The sequence below is a fragment of the Hesperophylax consimilis genome, chromosome 18 (genome assembly GCF_061612785.1).
Source record: "Hesperophylax consimilis isolate HC1 chromosome 18, BYU_Hcon_1.0, whole genome shotgun sequence".
NCBI classification, from domain to species: domain Eukaryota; kingdom Metazoa; phylum Arthropoda; class Insecta; order Trichoptera; family Limnephilidae; genus Hesperophylax; species Hesperophylax consimilis.
In genome coordinates, this window is record NC_142853.1 from 24,003,987 (window position 1) to 24,026,945 (window position 22,959).

The following is a 22,959-nucleotide window of genomic DNA, read 5'->3' on the forward strand; positions in this document are numbered from 1 at the left end:
GCCCTGCTTAACATACACAAAGATAAGGCAAAATAAAGAATCATAATATGTAGGTAGATTATACATACACGACTAAATATAAATAATGTTTTCAGTGCCTACAACGGACTTAGTCTGTGGTGCCTACCGATACCAATCCCATGTGATTACCAGTCGGCGTCCAGTGTTGAGTGTTGAGTTTGTCAGTGTACTTATGGTACTTGACACTTGTACTTTGTACTAGTTTAGTTCTTTTCCGGACGTATTATCGCGTAGGCGTACCGGGACATTTTTTCTCGCATACAAAAACAGTATGGCACAGATCAAATTTAGCATAAACGGGCAGGAATACAAAGGTAAATCACATTTAAACCTAATATTTGACTTATCATGTAGATTTGACGGTATATTATGTCATGTATTAAGTTCAGCATCAAATGTCATTTTTTTTCCATTTTCACACTGAATATGAATTTCTTCTTGATTTTGATATCTAGATAAATCAACGATGTTTATAATAGATAGATTATTATATACAGGGTGTTAAAGGACGTATTTACTTTAATCATTTGTTCGTGACATCATTTGGAGTAAAAAATAGAAATAAAATTTTGGTCTACAGTGTTAGTTGGTTTTCAAAAAGATATAGGAATAGTCAATGTGAGGTTGGGAGGTTCCTCAACTGAGTGACCAGTGACGAAATTTGAAAGATTTTGTTTTTTGAAAAAAAATCCATGAAAATAGTCACCGGAGACCTAAATTTCAGTTATTCTCTAAATAATATCAGGAATCATTGGTCAAAGTCAAGTGCGTCCCTCAACACCCGGTATGACATGTATCTAACTATCTACATAAAAAAAAACTTTTTAATTCGTTTTCAATCACCAGGAAAGAATACACAGAAAACCCACTTTTGTAATAAAACTTTTTATTCCACAAAAAATATTGTATGTCATGTATCAAATTTACTATCAATGATCAACGTGCTGTTGCCCGTTGATTTTACCATAAATGATCAACGTGCTGTTGCCCGTTGAATTTACCATCATTGATCAAAGTGCTGTTGCCCGTTTAATTTACCATCATTGATCAAAGTGCTGTTGCCCGTAGAATTTACCATCAATGATCAACGTGTTGTTTCCCGTTGATTTTACCATCAATGATCAACGTGCTGTTGCCCGTTGAATTTACCATCAATGATCAACGTGCTGTTGCCCGTTGATTTTACCATCAATGATCAGCGTGCTGTTGCCCGTTGATTTTACCATAAATGATCAACGTGCTGTTGCCCGTTGAATTTACCATCAATGATCAACGTGCTGTTGCCCGTTGATTTTACCATCAATGATCAACGTGCTGTTGCCCGTTGATTTTACCATCAATGATCAACGTGCTGTTGCCCGTTGATTTTACCATCAATGATCAACGTGCTGTTGCCCGTTGATTTTTTTAAATTTTCCGCGGTGAATATTCCCCGGTGAATATGTTTTTCCGGGGTGGATTGTATATTTCTAGAACAAATTTACATATCGTTGTTTACAGTTCGTTAAAACTACCCATGTGTCTACAGAGTATTTCTAAAGGACGGGTTGTTTCAGAGAATTCGAGCAAGTCATCAATTTTTTAAGTTATTCAAGTTCTGTTATATTCAAGTACTTTGACACAACCGGTCCATGATGAAATAATAACTTGGATAGAAATTTCACAGAACTTAAATTTTAACTTTGAAATTTGATAAATTGATCAAATTCTGTAAAACAGCCCATCCGAGTACCTACCTGCACTGAAACTCGCACCACCTTACTTATAATCGCGGTGTAAATATAACGTAGCGCGTAAAATCAGAATAACGAAAAGCCTTGACTAATTAATTACCACGGCATGCGTATGGTTAAAACGGCCTTAAATCAGGCTTTTAAGGCCAGCTTTGTCAGACCGACTTTGAACCGGCGCGTAAGAATCTAGTGTAGTGGGTATCAACTTATTCCCATTTCAATACAAGATTCAGGAATTATTCTTCCGTACAATAAATCCTATGAATTTGGAATTCGCATGTCTGTTAATTGTCTTGTTCATTCCGTTACCGTTTTAAGATAGTGGCCATTTTAACGGTTCAGTAAATATTACTTTTTCAAATGTAATATCGTCGTCTTTCTTATTTAACATCAACTATTTTAGCTATAATGTCATCCAATTTCCGTAACAATGGGATATCCAACAAAAGCTCTTCCTGTAGCCTAAAGATATGTATTTTAGTTACAAAAACCATTTGATCAACTTTGCAATTCCTATAACCTATACTACTATGAAGTTGAGTGTGCAATATATGTATGATTGTTGTGTACTATATTATTCATAATTTCATCATTTTATATACCTTATAATCAGTTTTTGGGTTGATGGTCAATATGTTACATAAATTATATATATTTTTTAATTTTTATCTACGTAAAATAAACCTTTAAATCAATTTTAGATGAATATCGTAAAAGTTACATGGAAACTACAGATACGGACAGTTTATCAACATCAACGTGACAGTAATCAGTAATCAGACTCATTAACTGATAAGTACACCTCATGGTCAATTTTACATCGCAATACCATGAACGAATCATTAAAAACAACTACACTGGGCGATTAAAAAAACATTCAATTATTCTTGAAGGATGCGATTTAATAAAATACGGATGAAGTCGGATATTAAAGTTATTGTAGGTAATAACGACATAACATAATTTAATCAATCTCGAAGGATGCGAGTTAACAAAATACGGATGAAGTCGGATGTTAAAGTTATTGTAGGTAATAACGACATAACATAATTGAATCATTCTTGTGGGATGCGATTTAACAAAATACGGATGAAGTCGGATATTAAAGTTATTGTGGGTAATAACGACATAAAATAATTTAACTACTCTTGAAGGATGTGATTTAATACAATACGGATGAAGTCGGATATTAATGTTATTGTAGGTAATAACGACATTACTCTTGAAGGATGGGATTTAAAAAAATACGGATGAAGTCGGATATTAAAGTTATTGTAGGTAATAACGACATAACATAACTTAATCATTCTTGAAAGATGCGATTTATTATCCAATATGATTGGGTGTTTTCATTTGGTTATTATTATATGACATTTATTACACAGGGTAGTTGTTAAAAATCACAAAACGAAGAAACATGATTTTTCACGATATGTTATAATTAACGTACTTAATTATAATTTATCTATACTAATAATAATTAACAATACAAATAAGAATGCATTCATTTCGGACATTGCATAAAATTATAATATTATTTATCAAAAATCTGTTAATGAAAAAATAAGAAAATACACAGATTTAGGAAATGAGATAAAAAGAATTTGGCATTCTCAGATTATAAAAACATTACCATTCGTTATTTCGGCTACTGGCATTATACCTAGCTCTCTCATTAAAAATTTAGGCGTATTAGATTTATCAAAAAATTTATGTATAAAAATGCAAAAATCAGTCATTTTAAATACATGTAAGATAACGAAAGATTTTTTAAATATTTATGTTGAGGGATCAGTAGGATTTATAGGCCCTGTTAGGAGTTCTACCGAGCCGAACCCTCTGATATGAAAATATCTGGAGTCGGTGAATTATTTTCCCATTTGATCTCTGGTGATTTGACGTGTTGTTCCTGTATTTTTTTGTGTTTATTTTGCTTATATAATGCACTTGCATAATGTTGATTGACTAGATCAGTGCTCCGCAACCGGTGTGCCGTGGCACACTGTTGTGCCGTAAGCCGGATACAGGTGTGCCGCGGTCAAATTCAACGTATTTGACATTTTACAATATTTCATTATGTATTTAATACACAATGATAAATCATTTTTCATAATATTGTCTATTTTTCAAAATGTAGTATAGAATCTTTGTTATATTCTGTGCTGAAATGGAAGCCGAATATGAATCCCTATTGTTTTATATTGAAATTCGTTGGCTATCCCGAGGAAAAGTTTTGGCTAGATTGTTTGAGCTTCGTCACGAGGTGCGTGAGTTTGTTTTAAATCAAAATATGTACCAACTATATCAGCGCATCGATGATGATTACTGATTGATTAAACTTGCATACATGGCTGATATATTCTAGCGTTTGAATGTACTTAAACCGAAGGACCAACCACAGTGAAATAGAAAACAAACAATTAATTGTGGATCTGGCCTAACCATATTTAAGTATACTTCAGCAGAAATTTAATCTGTATTTTTATTCTATTAATACGTAACAATAGGATTGGATTCGAAATCCTTTTGCAACCAATGCAATACATTTTACGGAAGCACTGCCTCTATATAATTCGAGAGGAATTTACAGATTTATATAATGACATGACTTTAAAACTTCACTTCTCCGAAGTTCCATTAGATGTTTTCTGGATTTACGTTTTCCTATACGAATATCCTCGCATTTTCGACAAAGCAATCATAACACTACTTCCATTTTCAACGACATATTTATGTGTGCAAAGTTTTTAAACGTTTGTAGTCATAGACTAAATAATACATAATAATAATACATCAATGTTTGTAGTAATTAAAAATGATAAGCGGTCATACTTAAAAGTCGTGCTGTGCAAAATCGAGCCGAATATAAAACTTTTGTGTTCATTGAAACAAGCGCAGGTATCACATTAATTTATTATTATTTTATAATAATTATTAAATAATTAAAAAAATATGTTATAGTTATATGTATATGTATACAGTTCAAATAAAATAAAAAAAATTGTGTATCAATTTAATACCTATATATTTTAGCTTTTGGTGTGCCGCGGAGTTCTAAGAAGAATGTTAGTGTGTCTTAGGTGAGAAAAGGTTGCGAAGCACTGGACTAGATGATCATTTGTGGAAAAGTGTGTGGAAGGGTTTAGTTTTTCCTATGGGGAAGATTTAACCCGGACATAAAATCGCAAATTAAATGTTATTAAACGGGCCATGCACTTTGCTATAACAGGTAGGATGCGTTTCTAGCTCAAATCTTCTTTAAAGCGTGTTTTCTGTTTACAAAGCAATAACATAAATTTTATGTAAGCGTTTAATAACGCATAATATGTAAACTTAGGAAGAGGTAAGAAAAATTATGATTTGTAATTGTAATGTTGCTGTTTTAATTTTTTTATAAATCTTTTATTTAATTTATTAGGAATTCAAACTGGCAATTGCCTGCAAGAGCACAATTGACTTGTTTTAAAAACATCATGATTGTAATGAAGATTGTTTTATGTAATATGAAAGCATATCTCTTGTTAATTCATACAAAAATTACCACATAAACATCTTTATTATTTTTTTATAAATTTAATTTAGATTAAATTTGATAATATTATTATTAAGTTCTGCAAGTGTTTTAGTTCTACGAATTAAACACAAAAACAATAAATAAAAAATCTTTATTATTGTTGACAGTGGCTTTGACTTTGACTATGACTTTGACTTTGACTTTGATAGCATGGCAAATAGAGTAATTAGCTTGATTAACAAGCTCTAGCTCCTTTATAATGATTTGAATGATGTTGGATGGCTGCAATATAGTTTTAATCCTTCCGGGGGATTTGTTTGGGCTTTCTATGTTTAGTACGGACTCTTTAACGAATTATTCTTATGATTGGGAATTCCGGCGTAAAAACGCTCAGCGAAAATGACAAGCATAATATTATGATTGCGTATGACATGTATTGAAATAGCTTGACCTTGGTGTTTGCTTGGAGAGCCACATACAGTTAACAGACAAGTGGCATATTCAAAATCGCAACTCATACTGATTACAGTGATGATTGTGACTTGACAATTTTTCTGATAAAAATAAAAGTTTATGCCGCATTTTGTAAACACTTATTTCACAATAATTACATTATGCAAAGCGCTTTACTAAGTGTTTGATAAAATTTTAATTGTATTCCCGTACGGAATCCAGGTTTTTAGGAAATTTATTCACTATTTTGATTAATCTTTATAACTAATTGGTGCATATTATGAATACCAAAAAATTTGCTTTAGATAAATTGAAGGTTATACTATCGCTTCGCTTGAGTAGAATACAAATAAAAAAATAAATTACTCAGTAAAAAATATAAATATAAACTACTAAAAAAAACATTTTTTCAATAGAAATGTATGAACGCGTAAAGGAAACAATTTAAAAAAAATGTAATAGCTAAGATTATCTGTGACAGTTTCACTTGATTGACTTTTTTTCTTTCCTGTAAAATTATTTACAAAATAAATAATAAAAATAATTTTTTTGCTTCAAATCGAACGTTTCTAGACTCCGTTTGTCAAGCGATTTTAATGCCTATTACCTACAATATAAAGTATACCAAGAATATACACATTTTTGGCTTGTAGCTTTCTCTTAAGGAAGAAAAGAAGAATAAGGGAAGGTTATGTTGTATTTTATCACTTAACATAACCAAAAACATTTCAAGCGGCTTCTCACTAGAATGATCCTGAGTATATTGTTGATCCAGAATGATTCTGAGTAGAAGGCGCTAATACCTAGATGTACACGATGTCCGAAAATTCGTAGTACCTACAAGCGGGACACTGGTGAATCTACATCTCTTAGAGAACCAGTGGCGGCGTAAGGTAGATTGGCACCCGGGGCGGTTTTGTATTGAGCACCCCTACTTAAAATAAAACACCGAATACTTAACATGCTTACGAGACTTTATTTTACTGATATATTCGATGACATTATCAAAATTTATTTTCCGGTCTCTTTCAATTGATAAAATCGAAAGATTGGTTAGTCGCACTTGGCTCATTGTGGATCTTAAATAAGATTTTATTAATTTTAACTTTGAAAATGTTCTTTCACATGAAGCCACCGAAACACAGATTGTCAAAAAAAATCTTGACACAGCGCTAAACTTGGAACTGACTCAGAATAGCCCCATTTTACAATGAATCTGAGGAGCTCCAATGTAGTCCATTGAACTGCTTCGTGGGCAGAAATGTTGGCGGCTTCTAAATGGCGCCTCAATCGTAATATATCCAACACTCTGCTGAAAATTCATCGTAAATTTTTAATAAATTTGGAACCATTCCACGAAGATCTCCTTCTGGTGATGTTACCAACGTTTTTGTCTGAACAACACTAAATGTAACCAGAATAAAATCCATTGCTCTGTAACGATGGTCTAGTTCTTTGTAAAATCTATCGTTACATTCTAACATTGCTCTGCAGCTCGTCTGGTAATGTAAGACCAGCATTTCGGGCCATTTCTCCGGGCATACGTTTACGAAATCTCCTCCTTCCTCTTTTTCCTTCAATCGGAATGTCAAAGTCCTCACATATTTTTGCTGTGTAGCAAATAGCCTTTTCCACTATTTGATTGCGTTGACTTTGAAGAAAAATTTTAAGGGCCTTAATCTTTATTACACACTTTTCTAATGATAGCCCAGATGTTTGAATATACTTTTGCGTCTGATTAACTTCTTCTAGTACTTCACACCAAAAGGAAAGATAGCATAGAAAACTGAAGTCACACAAAGCTGGTATGAGTGTTGATGCTGCTTCCCTTGTCTCAACGTTTTCTTTACTGGTGTTGGGATCACACATATCTTCGATAGTTGATACAAGCTTCTCAAAATCATTCTTCAATGGTTTAACAGCGTCGTGATGAGCACTCCATCTTGTCTCTGATAGCCGTTTAACGGACACGCCTACATTTTTCATTAATATTTCCCACCGATGTGTGGATGATGAAAAGAACGTGTAAACTCTTTCTACAGTTCCGAAAAAAGTTAAACTTGAAGAAACGCTACCAAACGAGTGCACTCCACATAGATTAAGCGAATGATTTGCACAAGGCGAAAACAACGCTTTTAGATTGAGTTCTTTGATTTTTGCTTGTACACCACCATGAATTCCTGCCATGGTTGCAGCATTATCATATCCTTGGGCTCGACATAGATGTATGTCTAAATTATCACTCCCCAGCTGTGTAAGGATATTTTCAGCAAGATCAACTGCAGTCTTTCCAGCTATAGGGAAAAACCTAGAAATGATTCCTTCACTTCAACTTGATCGCCTTGAATATGAACATATCTGATCACGTAACTCATCTGATCAACATGTGATATATCTGGAGTGCTGTCTAAAATAATTCCAAAATATTTGGGCGTTTAAAATTAAATTGGCGGATGACAGCTGTCAATTCAGTACAAAGAAATGGAATTTCGTGGCAGCTCTCTAATTCGTCTGACTCCTTCCCCTACCATTGGAAGAAATATTTTATAGCGTCGTGTGACGGTAGAAAAGATAAGTGCTCGCGGTTCAAAAGATATCTGCTTGCGCTTTTATAGCTGTGTGTGACGCAGGTCTTATTTGGCTGCACAAGTGTGTTGTCGTTGTCACCCCTTGGTCCTTGTTACCCGGGGCGGACCGCCCCCCCCCGCCCCCCCTTTACGCCGCCACTGTAGAGAACCCAAAACATTTTGTTCTGAGGGGCTTAATAACTTTTGAGGGCGGGTATACTTTTCGACAAATTGTAAAAGTCGAAATCACTTACCCATTTTTTGATATTTGAACAAAAAAATTGCGGACTCAATTTACTCGAAAACGAAAGCTCAAATCAAAAAAGTTTCCCGATTGTACTATGACTTTCCGTATACCGTGTATACTCAAGAATTTCGGTTGTATGTGCGTTAGTCCTGGATGAAATTTGATTCAATGAGGTCAAATTTGCTTTGAATTTTGCTGTCATTTTGAAAGTTGGAACTGATTGTTTGAAGAATTCAAACAAGCGATGTACCTAGGTATCTATTATAAAACAATATATTATTTGCCATTTCCAAATTGGAACACATTATTTGTCGAGAATTCAGAATATCCCATGATTTTTCACGGGTCTGCGCTAGTTTATAAAATGTAATGTATCCGTATTTGATAAAACCGATGTAATTTTAAAATAAATATATATAGGATTTGATCATAGAACTTTTAGAATGGCCGACGAGTTTTGGCCTAAACGGGTTTTGTAAATCCGATCGTGACAATTGCGATACAATTTTTTTTTAAATTCTTAAAAACAATATATTATGCAATAGTACAGTCTGTTCTGCAATTTATCGGTTGGGGAGCAGCTTACAAAACTAGCCTGACCCCCATAGAAATTGTTCAAAAAGCCACAATAAAAATAATACTAGAAAAACCTCCAGACTTCCCCACTGAAAGCGTATTCGAAGAATTCAAAGTTCCCACATTTAAACACTTATTTATGAAAAATTCAATTATTCAAATTACTAATTACTATTAATTAATTATTAAACTACACACTTCTTTTGCCCAGCACCATTATACCCACCGAGGAAAACATTTCTTTAATAAATTACCAGAAGAAATTAGAAGCATTAATGATAAAAAAACACATATTGAACTATATAAAAAAAATATTTCAGGGAAATCGTTAACAAAAAAAACTGATTCCCCTAATTTCACTTGAAAATCTCACAAATTATCCTACTATACTCTATTTATCCTCCATAATATATATTTTTCTTCCTTCCAAATACAATAATTTGTATGGATTTTAATTTTGTGATTTTTTTAACATTGTAACCTAGTTATATTATTTTTTCGCAAATGTAATAATAATATTTATTTATTAATTTCTTACACAATTACAAATTGGGGTTTAATGCATATAAGAAATTAGGTTATATAAATCTGTACAAAAGATTGTTTTCAAGTATTTATACATAAAAAAAGAAATTTCAAGAAATGTGGAATTTCCAAAAAAATTTCAAGCAGTGGTGAAAGATCTCGTCAATGTGGAGAGACTCTTTCAAGAATCAGAAGAATTTCCCTTTTGAATCTCTCCTCACTGACGCCAAATATATCAATATCGGAGGAGCAATATACTCCTCCCTACCGGGAGAACCATTGACAGGTTAGTTCTGCAGGCAGGAAGATAGAATAATCTATGATGACGTTGTCTAAGATAGTCACCTGGAACATAGAGACTCACGCGCTCCAAAATGGCTGAGTTCTCAATATAGCCTCGCAGCAGTCTGAATAAGTGGGTAGCGGCATACCCCTCCCTTCTGAGCTGCAGGGAGTGAAGTCCCAGCATGCCCAGAAGAAAGTTCGTCGGGTAAAGCCATGGATAGTGGCCGTACTCCATCATGTAGAGAAATCTTAGAAACTTTTTTGAACCCTCTCCAACATGAGGGAGCACCCCACCTCATGAGGATTCCAGATAAGCGAACCACTCTCCAGCCTACTGCGGACCAGGGAGAAGTATAAAATCTTCAGAGCACGGATATCCCGAAAAACTCTGACGGTTCGGAGAACAAACCCTAACATTTTTAAGGCCGACTGGCACACCCCTTTACACTCCTCTTCCATCCACAAGCAAATGCTTTTAATGGAAGTGTAGTATAAATTAAAACAGTATGACTTGTAAAAATTGTACATTTATTGTAAAAAACTCAAATAATAAACAAAATATAAAGACACAAAGATTACGTGAAACAAAATGCTCTAAATAATGGTTACTCCACACACTCATAAAAGTAAAAATCACAAAAGATGGCCGTCGTCTTTTGCTGTCCGTTCGCCAGTAATGCATAAACTCTGCTTCGAATGGTAATCCAGCTTCTTCCGAGAGTTCGTTGTAGCTGTCGAAACGTTATCCCAAAACAAAAACAGACGTATCTTTCAAAATCACCACTTCTTGTGCATCATCTGTCTCTGGTAGATCATCCTCTTACTCAGGTAGTGGAGGTAATAATTCTTCATTATCCTCCATGGCTCCCTCAAATATCCCAGAATTCAAATCAAAAAAGAAAATAATTTGGTTGCACATCCGCAGGATTTACTACATTTCGCTGATTAGACAAAAATAGGCAAAAAATACGTGCTGAGCATCAGTGTTGCCAACGGATCTTGGCCTAATGTCGACGTTTTTCAAACATTTAGTAGCCTAATGTAGCCGAATTTCAGTTGCAGTAATTCTGCCCACATATTCCCCACAAATATTCTACGTGAGTTTGATTCCCCCTTTTATTATGAAAAATTCCTCACATTTTTCCTTTGAAATTAAAAAATCTGAGGTAGCCTAGTCGGCGACCAGTCGCCTTTTACATTTCTACGTCGCCGATTCTCGTTCTGAGTAGCCTAAATGGCGATAATCGCCTTCGTTGGCAACTGGCAACACTGCTGAGCATAGACATATGATTCATATGGTGCTGAGTCGATTCAATATTATCCATAAATAAACCAATCACTATTATCAATCAAGTATTATCTTAGAATCCAAAACATTCTTAGACAGTTGAAAAATTGTAGTGTTGCAAGTGTAGGGGAATATTATTACGAATGAATTAATGGGTAGGTACTGTAGAAAAAAACATCTTTCGTGGGCTTTGAGCCGTCTTACGCTTCTCCTCCCTCTTGAGCCAACGTTTCGGACTGCCTTGTAGTGTCCACCATCAGGGCAGATGCGAACAACACAAATCACAAGTTATGAGCAACAATTGACCTTAACAAGTTCAAGTTCTTCACTATCTTTTCACTATCATTTAGAGAATTTCTTCCGAAAGGTTTATATATATATATAATACATGCATATTATATTTGTAGAAAGTAGATAAAAGTCGAAAAGCTAGTATATTATATGGTTTTATATTAAACTAGCTGACGTGTATTCGCCGTTGCTCGGGGTTGAGATGATTTTGAGTAAAGTTTTGAGGTTGTGAATTCTAGGATAAACATTGACCTTTCTCTACTTTCTATAAATATAATATGCATGTATTATATACGTAAACCTTCCGGAAGAAATTCTCTAAATAATAGTAAAAACCCTATCAAAATCCGTTTCGTAGTTTAGAAGATCTAAGCGCACAAACAGACAGAAGCAGATAGCGACATTATTTAATACTATTTAGAGATAGAGATAATAAAGATATAGAAAACTGATATCGACATTTTACTTTGCACTAAAAGATATAAAAATCCACTCTACGGCTATAATGTGGAGATAAGGTTAATAGTGTAGATAAATAAACATCTAAATAGCGCAATCTTCAGTATTAAAATATTCCGATACTTATGGTTATCTGTCCGATAACATCATCCCATGATATTATTCTGATCAAATTAGTGACCCATCCGTAAGAAAATATTGTCATTTTGTTTGGATTATTGGTTTATTTCAAACGCTGCGCGTGTGAATTTTCCAACAGCCACGGGTAATATACGCACCTAGTATCTAGTACCTACATAGCGTGCATATCAATATATATTGTATTTATAAAATTGTGGCAATATTCTCAAGAATCAGTAGAATTGCTTCCTCAAAGGACGCAGACGAATTAAACAAAATCAAGTTACAACGTGCGATAGTATCTAGCTTGTAAAATAACTCACTGATACTAAACTGTCGTCCCATGGGTCGGTAAGCAATCAACAAAACCAAATGCCGTAAGACCCGGCGCACAAATGTTCACTCCGAACTGCGCTACATATGTGGAGTAAATTTTAAATTATAAATAAAAATCTGTCCCTGGCCAGGGTCTCCCACCCCGAGGTTGGGGACTAGTCCGGGGCCTAGGCGGAAGCTCGGCCCTGAACAGTATTTTCTTCGTATGGTACACGAGCCAAGCTGCGGGTAAAAGAGAGTTTATTATAAAAAAAATAACAGATTTATAGTTTTGGCGCCAGCTATAAACATCTTTTTTTGTTTACCAATTTTACTAGCCCCCTCCCCCTTGCTGGCGCCCATGATACGTTTATAATGGAATATGTCAGTAAAAAGCATAAGAAGCTGCTGATTCATACATAAGTATAAGAATTCACTGTCCTTCCTACTAGCATTTCCTGATCTGAGGCGGCCTGTAGTTTTTGTATTGAGTACTCAGTTGTCTTTATATTTTCATAATGTTTGTAATGTAATTATCACTCAGTTATCTAAGCCAACCATGTGTTGACTTTAGTTTTAAATGTATTAATTTATGTTATTTTTTGTTAGATTTGGTAGGCTATTATAAGTAATATATTATGTACAAAAAATGTATTAAAACTGGGAATAACTAGTATATTTCAACATACGGCCCTGAAAGTTTAAAGGATTATTTTTTAAATAAAGTTTATGCCTCCTATTACATACTGCATTTGATTGTGGAAATCTGAGTCTTGAAATTGACCAATGGTTTTGTTATAGTTTCCAATGATGTGACGGCAGACACCTCTCTGAACAGCTACCTGAGGAACCATGCCAACCTGCGCGGCACCAAGGCCATGTGCCACGAGGGTGGCTGCGGGGCTTGCATTGTCACCGTGGCCTCGCTACACCCTGTCACGCAGAGGCCGCAGGTCTTCTCCGTCAACTCGGTAGGTTATCCAACTTGTAACTCATAATCCGTCCCAATAACCCCCCCCCCCCCCCCCCCCTCACCCTTACCACTCCAGGAAAACATATGCATTTTTACTATTGCTAACTAGGTGAAATCACATTGCTTGGCAATGACAATGTTGAAAATTGAATCTGTTTATTAAAAATAAAATCGTCTAAAGTGGTCATTTTCTAACTGACCTAATATCATGCTGATATCGGTCCGATTTTGGAGTTACCGCCGATTTGTCTACTTACGCGGTGATCAAGGAAGCGATCTAGGATGCTCCCCATCACTGCCCTGATATTGCCTCCGATTGCAGGGAGGTGTATAAAGCCTTTTTATAATCAAAAATTTATCTGACGTCTGATTGCAGTTTTCCCTCTAGTATACTACTTTTGAAGATAAAAAAATGGGTGTCAATTGTGATAGAAAAAGTACTTAATGATTTCGAGATTCGATACTTCTCTCAAATTCTTAAAATTTCTTTCTGAATCTGGTTTAATCACTGTGTTCGTGTAAAATTTCTAGTGCCTGGTGTCAGTTTTTTCCTGTCACGGGTGGAGCATCACCACAGTGGAAGGTATTGGTAACCAGAAGGATGGATATCACCCCATACAGAGGCGGCTGGCTGCTTTCAACGGGACACAGTGCGGGTACTGCAGTCCCGGATGGGTTATGAACATGCACAGGTAATGTCTGCTTCAAATTATTAACACACATTTCTCCAAAAAGTCCCTCTGAAAAATTAATAAATTTCTGTGGATTATTTTGGGAAGTATTTATTTATTTAGAATTAACGACACAAGTACCATTTATATATATATATATATATATACAGGGTGTATCAGCAAGTACCCGACAAACTTTAACCAGCTATTCCTCAGCACATTTGGAGTAAAAAATGTTATGGGCGCTTTGCTGTCCGGTAACATTTTTTTCCAAAAAACAAAAAATAAATAAAAAATCCACACTCCGTCACTGTCAGTTGCATTGAATCTCGTGTTCAACAGCTGTTATTAGCAAGTGTGTCAAAAAGTGTCCTCGCTCTTTCGTACACACTAAATAATTTTTAATTTATTTATTATTTATTAACGCCCTATCGGGCTTTTACATAGTAAGTTGACAGTATATGTATATAAGTGTAACATGTACATGGATAAAATAGCTAAATATAATTTACTCACAAGGTAATTAGAAAATAATATGGTAAAGTAAATCAAAGTATGAAGGCTAGACCTTTTTTTTAAAGCTAATAAATATTACAAGTTAATAACTAGCAAATAGGTCTAAAATTAGTTGCCTTTTGAAACTCTCAAAGTTATTAATACCAAATATGTCGATAAGTTTACAATATTTGTTTGCAAGGTGATGAATTCTTGGAATTGGTGAGTACAAAGAGTAGTTAGTATTGAGGTTATTGTTACATTTAAAAGTGTCTATGCTTCGAGTTTGTCTGGCAGGTACATTCATATAAATTAATTCCAATAATTCAGGGCTGTCAATGAGAGATTTGATAATTTTGAATAAAAATAATATATCATATATAATATATAATAATAATAATATTTAACTATTATTATATATAATAATAATAATATTTAACTATTATTATATATATATATAATAATAGTTAAAAATGAGACGAATGGTGCCGTGCCATTTCGTTGTGGTTGTAAAAGCGCGCCAACGTAGGTACGTACGTACATTATTCAACGAAACTCGAACAAAATATTGCCAGATGGGTCTTCAAACTTTGACAAAGGATAAAACATTGGTGACATGTGGTGAAAATATGAATAATAAATTTTTTATTAAAAAAAAATGTTACCGGACAGCAAAGTGCCAATAACATTTTTTACTCCAAATGTGCTAAGGAATAGCTGGTTAAAGTTTGTCGGGTACGTGCCAATACACCCTGTTTATATATAAGAAAGTTATTAACAGTCAAATTTAATATGAAACAATATTAGTAAAACATGTAACAGTAATATAAAATAATGTGGAAACTAGAACAATACTACATATAAGATAAATCACTAAAACTATATTACCAACGCTACTATAATTTATAGGTTTAAAAATGTGCTGGTATAGATTGCGCTTAATTCTATAAATGGAGTCAGTAAATATATCAAACATTCCCCCAAAACTTATTGCCCAGATCATGTATCCTATTGGTTAGTGAGTATGTCTGATAGTTGGTTGTGTATGCATTACAGAAGAATGTTACATTTTGTCTTATGTTCCTAGTCGGCATATGGAACTTAATAGCGACGATGGCAGGGCTGTCAATTAAGTTGTTAATAACTCTTTGTAACACAACTAGGTTTGACATAATTCTCCTGCCAGACAGCGTTATTATATGCGATTGATTCATCAAACTAACATAATTAATGTATTTTATTGGAATTTTAAGCTTAAAATTTATGTACCTAAGAAATTGGTGCTGAACTCGTTCTAAATTTATGGAGTGAACTTTATACAAAGGGGACCAAATGGGTGAATTATATTCCACTTGACTTCTAACTAATGAAATATAGAGGGTTGTCTTTCAATATTTGGACTTAAATCAATTACACCCAAGTCACGAATTTGAGACTCTGGTATTAATTTAATATTATTTAATGTATATTCATGTAAGATATAAGGCTAGCTTTAGACTTGTAAGTTTTTTCGTAAATTTACGACTTCTAGCCAATGGGCATATTGGATTTTCAAAATGCAATATGCCGATTGGCTAGAAGTCGTAAATTTAAGAAAAAACTTACAAGTCTAAAGCTAGCCTTATAATGAGTTTTGGAAAATCGTATTACTTGACATTTCTGAATGTTCAAAAATAAAGAATTTTGTTCATACCTTTGATGAAGTTGATCTATGTTGATCTAGTTTTGCACACAAAATTAAAATACTTCCTGCCAAAATACCCACTATTATGAATAAGACCAATACATATTTATAATAGGTAAGCAAATTAAGAATTTCTATTTTTTCAGTCTTTATGAAGACCGCAAAGACGACTTGACTATGGCAGAAGTCGAAAATTCCTTTGCCGGTAATATGTGCAGATGCACTGGCTACCGCCCCATAATGGACGCCTTCAAGACTTTCAGCAAGGACTGCGATCCCAAACTGATGCAGCAGATCGAGGACATCGAGGAACTGTCCGGGCTCAAAATGTGTAACAAGAATGGACTGATCTGCACCAAGAGTTGCGGCGATTATTCCCCGAAGACAAACGGTTGTACGGCCAACATGGAAGGCTCTATTGAAGACATGGATTTGGGTACTTCGCCGATTGAACTTAAAACACCAGATTGCACATGGTTCAAAGTGTACAAAATTAGTGACATCTTTGATGTTTTCGAGAAGGAAGGCACTGATTCCTACATGCTTGTTGATGGAAATACTGCTCAAGGTGAGTTTTATTATTTTGCAATTATTCATTTCGTCTATTGTTGGAGAGGTTACAGAAAGCTCTTCCACAAATCTTTTCCTGGCAATCAGAACACTGGCTGCAGCCATCTGCGGTAAGCTGCAATGTCTGGAGGACATCAAAATATCTGTAAGCATAAATCTATTTGGTTACCTATTGCAACAAAAATACTAGAACAAATAGCTCAGGAGGGTCAATCAATTTTGACCAATTTTTGAAGTGGAAATTCTATAAAATAAGAGTTTTATTGATCAATTTGTTGAGTTAACACTATTTTTAGAAAATATTGCAGGAATCTGGACTTGTAATGCATTTCAAAGGGTTTTCTATGTGTGTGTTTCAAAGTCTACTTTTTTCTACATATACCTTCTGGCGTCTAGTTTTGGACTGAAATGTTATTTATATTTTCTGATAGCTTGATTTAATGAGTTCAGTTCTTTTTACGTCTTCAGATACCTTTTGGCGATCTATGGTTCCATTTTTCCAGCTAAGAATGTCACCAAATGATATGTTTCCAATGAGTTCCAACAGACGTTAGTCGTGATATTTACTCGTTATCAAAACCAGGGTTGATAAGCCATGAAAATTAGTAAGTATCTAATGTGTACGTATATTTGTTTTCAGGTATATATCACAATAAAGTAACCCCGAAGGTGATGATCGATGTTAGTGACGTGGCTGAACTGAAGACCCACAAACTGGACGGTAGCCTGGTACTGGGAGGAAATATGACTTTGAACGAAACCATGAAAGTTTTCCAGCAAATAGCGGAGACAGGCAGCAAATTCAAATACGCAGGTCAAATGTACAGACATATGGATTTGATCGCTCACATGCCAGTTAGGAATTTAAGAATAACAACATCTGAAGATAAAACATTCATGAAAAGCATTCTCTATCAATACTTGTAACCTTAATACATTTATGTTTGGAGAGAGATTTCTTTAACCTACGGATTTTTATAATAATTTCCAGGTTGGATCGCTGGCAGGAAACCTCTCCATAAAGCATGAACACAACGAGTTCCAATCAGATATCTTTGTCTTGTTTGAAGCACTTGGAGCTTCGATGACCATTGGTTTGTAAAAACTATTTAATTTATGATATTTATGTTCACGTAACCTAATAAAAATTAACCAACCTAACATAAGCACATAATATCAAGAACGATAATAATTATTGCATTACTTTCTCAGTAATTACAAAATTTCTCATGAATTTAGATCCATTTTTTTACATTAACCCCATACAGTCATGTCATCTTTGGGGATGCTATGTGGTGGTTCTTTGGAAAGGAAGGATAGGAAGGTCTGGGAGTGAAAAGGGTATGAGGGGTGGGTAGGACTCTGAAGATGTGTCCAGGAGTGACGTATGAATCCATCCCTCCCACTGCGCGCAAGGCGATGGGTCGAGAGAGTCCGGCCGAAGATGTCAAAAAGTGTCTGGTAAAGTGAGGTTTGTCCGCCGTCCAGACCTGGACAAACCTCACTCCCATGAACCCGGGCTCCTTGCTAAGTCACCAAACGTAGCGAACCACTCAGGGCGACTTATGGCAGAAGTGTTGTTCATCCAATAAATGGTACCTGGGGTGGCGGTATCCATTCCCGTCTCCCAAATTTTCAAATATTATTGAAAAATAATAGTTATTTCATATTTTTGACATCATTAAATTCATATTTTTTTGTATAAGGCCCTGAAAGAGTGCTTTGTGCATATTAACATTAATTCATGCTTTGACAGGTGAAAAGGGAGGAAATGTCTTTAAAGTGAGCCTTTTGGACTACCTGAAAATGGACATGAAGGGGCGCATCATAGTGAATTTTGTTCTACCCCCTCTATCAGAGGATTACGTATTCCACAGTTATAAGGTAAGAATAATTACTAAATAAACTTATTATTAATTATATACGTCATAAATCAAATTTTGTACCAGGTTTAACTTGCACTAATTTGCTTGAAATGGTTTTAGTTGTGTTTGGTGACCAAAACTGATTAGCCAGGTTCTCACCAACCTTTCTCTACCGCATATCCATCCCTTCCTTACTCTCATCAGCATTGCAGCATATTCCGAATGGGGGTGCCATAGACCCACTAACTCTGGACAATTAGGAGATTTGTGCGGTATTCATTTATTACTAGCAGTTAATTATAATAGCTTTTTGCTACTAGGCCCTGCGGGCGGCACTTGGTTGGGCTTCGCCCAGTTTAATTGATACTAACAACAGTTAAATTTAAAGTAGATATTAGGTCATTCACAGAGAGAGGGTGACCCTCACCCTCTTTTAAATATTTTCCCACTCAACTGGTCTTTCCCGTCTAACGATATTGTAATTCCTAATTCTGATAAACTCCGGCCACTCTTACCTCTCCCCCCTCCTTCCACTTCTTCTTTCCAATTGTAATCTATATTTAATTTTTGACTTCAATGTATACTAACTCCTGATGAGGTAAACTTCGTTCATGAAACATGTAGAGGTTGTATGTAATTAAGTGATGTAAACAAAGTTATTTATGTTTTAACAAAATAAATAATGCCATTACAAAGTGATAAGCTTCCAGAAAAAAATTTCTTATTAAACCCTTGTTAATGGTCAAGTAATTTTGCGTATTGTTAGCTGCATATTTAAATATTCGCGCCAGTCATTTGGTTTGTTCTTATACAGCCAGAGGGGCAGAGTGGTCGAATTTTGCCTGCAGACCCCCTATTCGGGATTTACCCGAAACATACGATTTGAATTCGACCAATCAGAGGGCCTAGATATTTTATATAAATTAGAGTATGATTAGAGTTCTGATCCTGCCGCCAAGAGCACTGAAGTAATCTGATTATCAATGTGTAGTTTATGATAAATATGGAGAGAGTTTACAGTGGAGTTCTCATAGATACGCCTTTATATGTTGAAAGTGAATGATTATTGTGTAATTATAACAAGGAAATGCAATGTATTTATTAAATAATTTGTAAAAAATATTTATTAAATGCATGTATAATATTGGATCCTACAGAAATTAAAATAAAGTTTTTCTTTTTCTTATTTCAGATAATGCCCAGGGCGCAAAACGCTCATGCTCATGTCAACGCTGCATTCCTCCTCCAGTTCGCCGCCGACAAGCAAACTGTTCTGAAGGCTTCCATCGTGTATGGTGGGATCAATCCCCAGTTCTCCCACGCCAGCGCCACCGAGGAATACCTGAAGAACAAGAAGATCTTCGACAAGAACACCTTGAAGCTAGTCCTACAGACCCTTTCCAAGGAGATTGTACCAGATTTTGCTCCACCAGAACCATCACCGGTTTACAGGAATAAATTGGCAGTCAATCTCTTTTACAAGGTAACTATAATCTATACAGAGTTTGTGTATCAATTCAGCTATATATAGCTGATTTTTACAAATTCTGTAAGCCTATTTATAGGTGCGCTGTTTGCTTTGGAACCACTGTGATGGTCTGCTATCTTTTACCATTACTACTTACTAGTGGAGCAATCACAGTTTTATTAATCTTGTTATTGACAGGTTTTCAAAAATTGTAACACCTGTGTGCATCGCATGCAGGAAAAATTGTAACATTACACAGTATTCTTTGTCAACAGTTCATTCTGCACGTTGGACCAAGCGGTGCCTTTGGAAAGTCCGAAACTTCAGGCGGCAGTGAGTTTGACAGAGCGGTATCAAGCGGACTTCAAGACTACGACACCAATAAGAAGGTGTGGCCTCTGAACAAACCCATCCCTAAGATCGAAGCGCTCATCCAATGCTCCGGGGAAGCCAAATTTGCCAATGACTTGCCCACTCAGCCAGGAGAGGTTTATGCTGCTTTCGTACTGTCCACAGTTGCCAGTGGGAACATTGTCAAGATTGATTCAACCGATGCTTTGGTAGGTATTTATAATAATTACTTTAATCGTACGAGATGAGCTGGTTACATTGACATATTTGAAATTCGTGAATAATTTATAATTGCAGAACATAAAAGGCGTTGTGGCATTGTACACTGCCAAAGACATTCCAGGCAAAAACACCTTCACGCCTGACAAAGTTTGCGACTTACTGGCACATAAAAAAGACGAAGAAGTATTTTGCAGCGATGAAGTATCCTACTATGGCCAGCCCATTGCCTTGGTGGTTGCAAGCTCAGAGCATCTCGCCAATATCGCTGCAGAAAAGGTCAAAGTTGTCTACACAAACACAAAGAAGTCTAACCCAATAATTTCTGTGAGGCAAGCTCTGAAGTCTTCCGATTTGACAGAAAGGATGGTGGTGGAAAACAAGATGGAACCAAAGGAAAAGGGCACAGACGTAGCTAAAGTCATTAAGGGGTCATTTGATTTCCAAGGACAGTACCACTATACGATGGAGACTCAGACTTGTGTCGTTGTTCCGGTTGAAGATGGCCTGGATATCTATTGCGCCACACAGTGGATGGACATGATGCAAATTGCTGTCTCTCGAGCATTGAACATCCCTGAAAACAGGTAAATACTATCACTCATGTCGGATTAAATACTACAGTTATAGGTAAATACTATCACTCATGGTCGGATTAAATGCTACAGTTATAGGTAAATACTATCACTCATCGTCGGATTAAATGCTACAGTTATAGGTAAATACTATCACTCATCGTCGGATTAAATGCTACAGTTATAGGTAAATACTATCACTCATCGTCGGATTAAATGCTACAGTTATAGGTAAATACTATCACTCATCGTCGGATTAAATGCTACAGTTATAGGTAAATACTATCACTCATCGTCGGATTAAATGCTACAGTTATAGGTAAATACTATCACTCATCGTCGGATTAAATGCTACAGTTATAGGTAAATACTATCACTCATGGTCGGATTAAATGCTACAGTTATAGGTAAATACTATCACTCATCATCGGATTAAATGCTACAGTTATATTTTATGTACTTATTATTACTTACTTAATGCACCTATTATAATATCATATTCCTAATGCGCTTATTTTATCTACTTATTTAACTTATTATTATCATCTAATTTATGTACGTAGATATTATTAATTACTAATAATTATTTCATTATTATTATTATGTACTGAATTTGCCTATATTTATTTACTTACTATTATGTATTTATTTATTACTCACCTGTAAGTTTTATTCACCTATTTTATTTTCATTTATTTATTATTATTATTCTTTGTAATACTTATTCAGTAGAATTTTATAGAACGTACTGCTCAGCTGTAATTTTAGTTTAACATCTGTGTGTTTATTTTAGTTTTACAACTGTGTGTTTATTTTAGTACAACTGTGTGTTTATTTTAGTTTAACAACTGTGTATTTATTTTCCTTATAATTTTGTAGGTTTTTGTTGTCAATGTTATGTTGATTTCACATTGTATTTTTTTGTTGTTGTTTTTTACTATAATTATTAGGCATAAATATTTATGAATGAAATGCCGATATTTCATTTAACATACTGTTGCAACATATTAATTATTATACTATTTGTTTCAGAATCAACGGAAACATCCGCCGTTTGGGCGGTGCCTACGGAGGCAAGATCACCCGCCCGGCCCAGCTAGCCATTGCTGCCGCCCTGGCTGCCGTGAGGCTCAATAGACCCGTGCGCATGGTCATGTCCATGGAGGCAAATATGGCTGCTATGGGCAAAAGAGTGCCATACGCCAGCGATTACGAGGTTAACTTTTTTGTTTTTAAAAATACAATCTTTTTTATTTTTGTCTCCTGAAGTGATTGGGTAGTCGAGGGCACTCACCACTTTCCCCAACCGTTACAAGGACCATATGGGTCCCTCGATCGGTTCTCACGTCAATACTCTAATTTTTTTATTTTTTTTTATTTTATATTATAGAAACAAACAGTACATGATTTACAGAGATGAAAAAATTTACAAGAATAAGATATTTCATGTTGGGTACCAATGATATGTTTCCTAGTAATGTCTGCTAAGTGGTATGTTTATTCCTTAATTACCAGGTGACGTGTGTAGTTTATAGGTGTGTGTGTGACGTATTTAATGTATGTGTGAGTGTTTGTTTGTGTGTGTCTGTATGTATGGGCATTGAATAGTTTAAATTATTGACGTGATGCCACATTTGAATTTGGGCAGTGAATCCGAATAACTGTCAATGGTAGAGTTAAGACAAATATTATGA

General features: G+C 35.0%; 1 protein-coding gene across 1 annotated transcript in view; it reads left to right on the top strand.

Annotated features, from left to right (window-relative positions):
- Positions 1 to 228: 228 nt before the first annotated feature.
- LOC149415543 (uncharacterized) overlaps positions 229 to 22,959 on the top strand; it is a 28,297-nt gene continuing 5,566 nt past the window's right edge. The window contains exons 1-11 of the mRNA XM_089642716.1: positions 229 to 335; positions 13,196 to 13,365; positions 13,899 to 14,059; positions 16,364 to 16,785; positions 17,428 to 17,651; positions 17,779 to 17,881; positions 18,544 to 18,671; positions 19,845 to 20,135; positions 20,396 to 20,680; positions 20,769 to 21,277; positions 22,298 to 22,481. Of these exons, the coding sequence (XP_089498842.1) occupies positions 293 to 335; positions 13,196 to 13,365; positions 13,899 to 14,059; positions 16,364 to 16,785; positions 17,428 to 17,651; positions 17,779 to 17,881; positions 18,544 to 18,671; positions 19,845 to 20,135; positions 20,396 to 20,680; positions 20,769 to 21,277; positions 22,298 to 22,481 (2,520 nt within the window). The 5' untranslated portion in view covers positions 229 to 292. The remainder of the gene's footprint in view (positions 336 to 13,195; positions 13,366 to 13,898; positions 14,060 to 16,363; positions 16,786 to 17,427; positions 17,652 to 17,778; positions 17,882 to 18,543; positions 18,672 to 19,844; positions 20,136 to 20,395; positions 20,681 to 20,768; positions 21,278 to 22,297; positions 22,482 to 22,959) is intronic.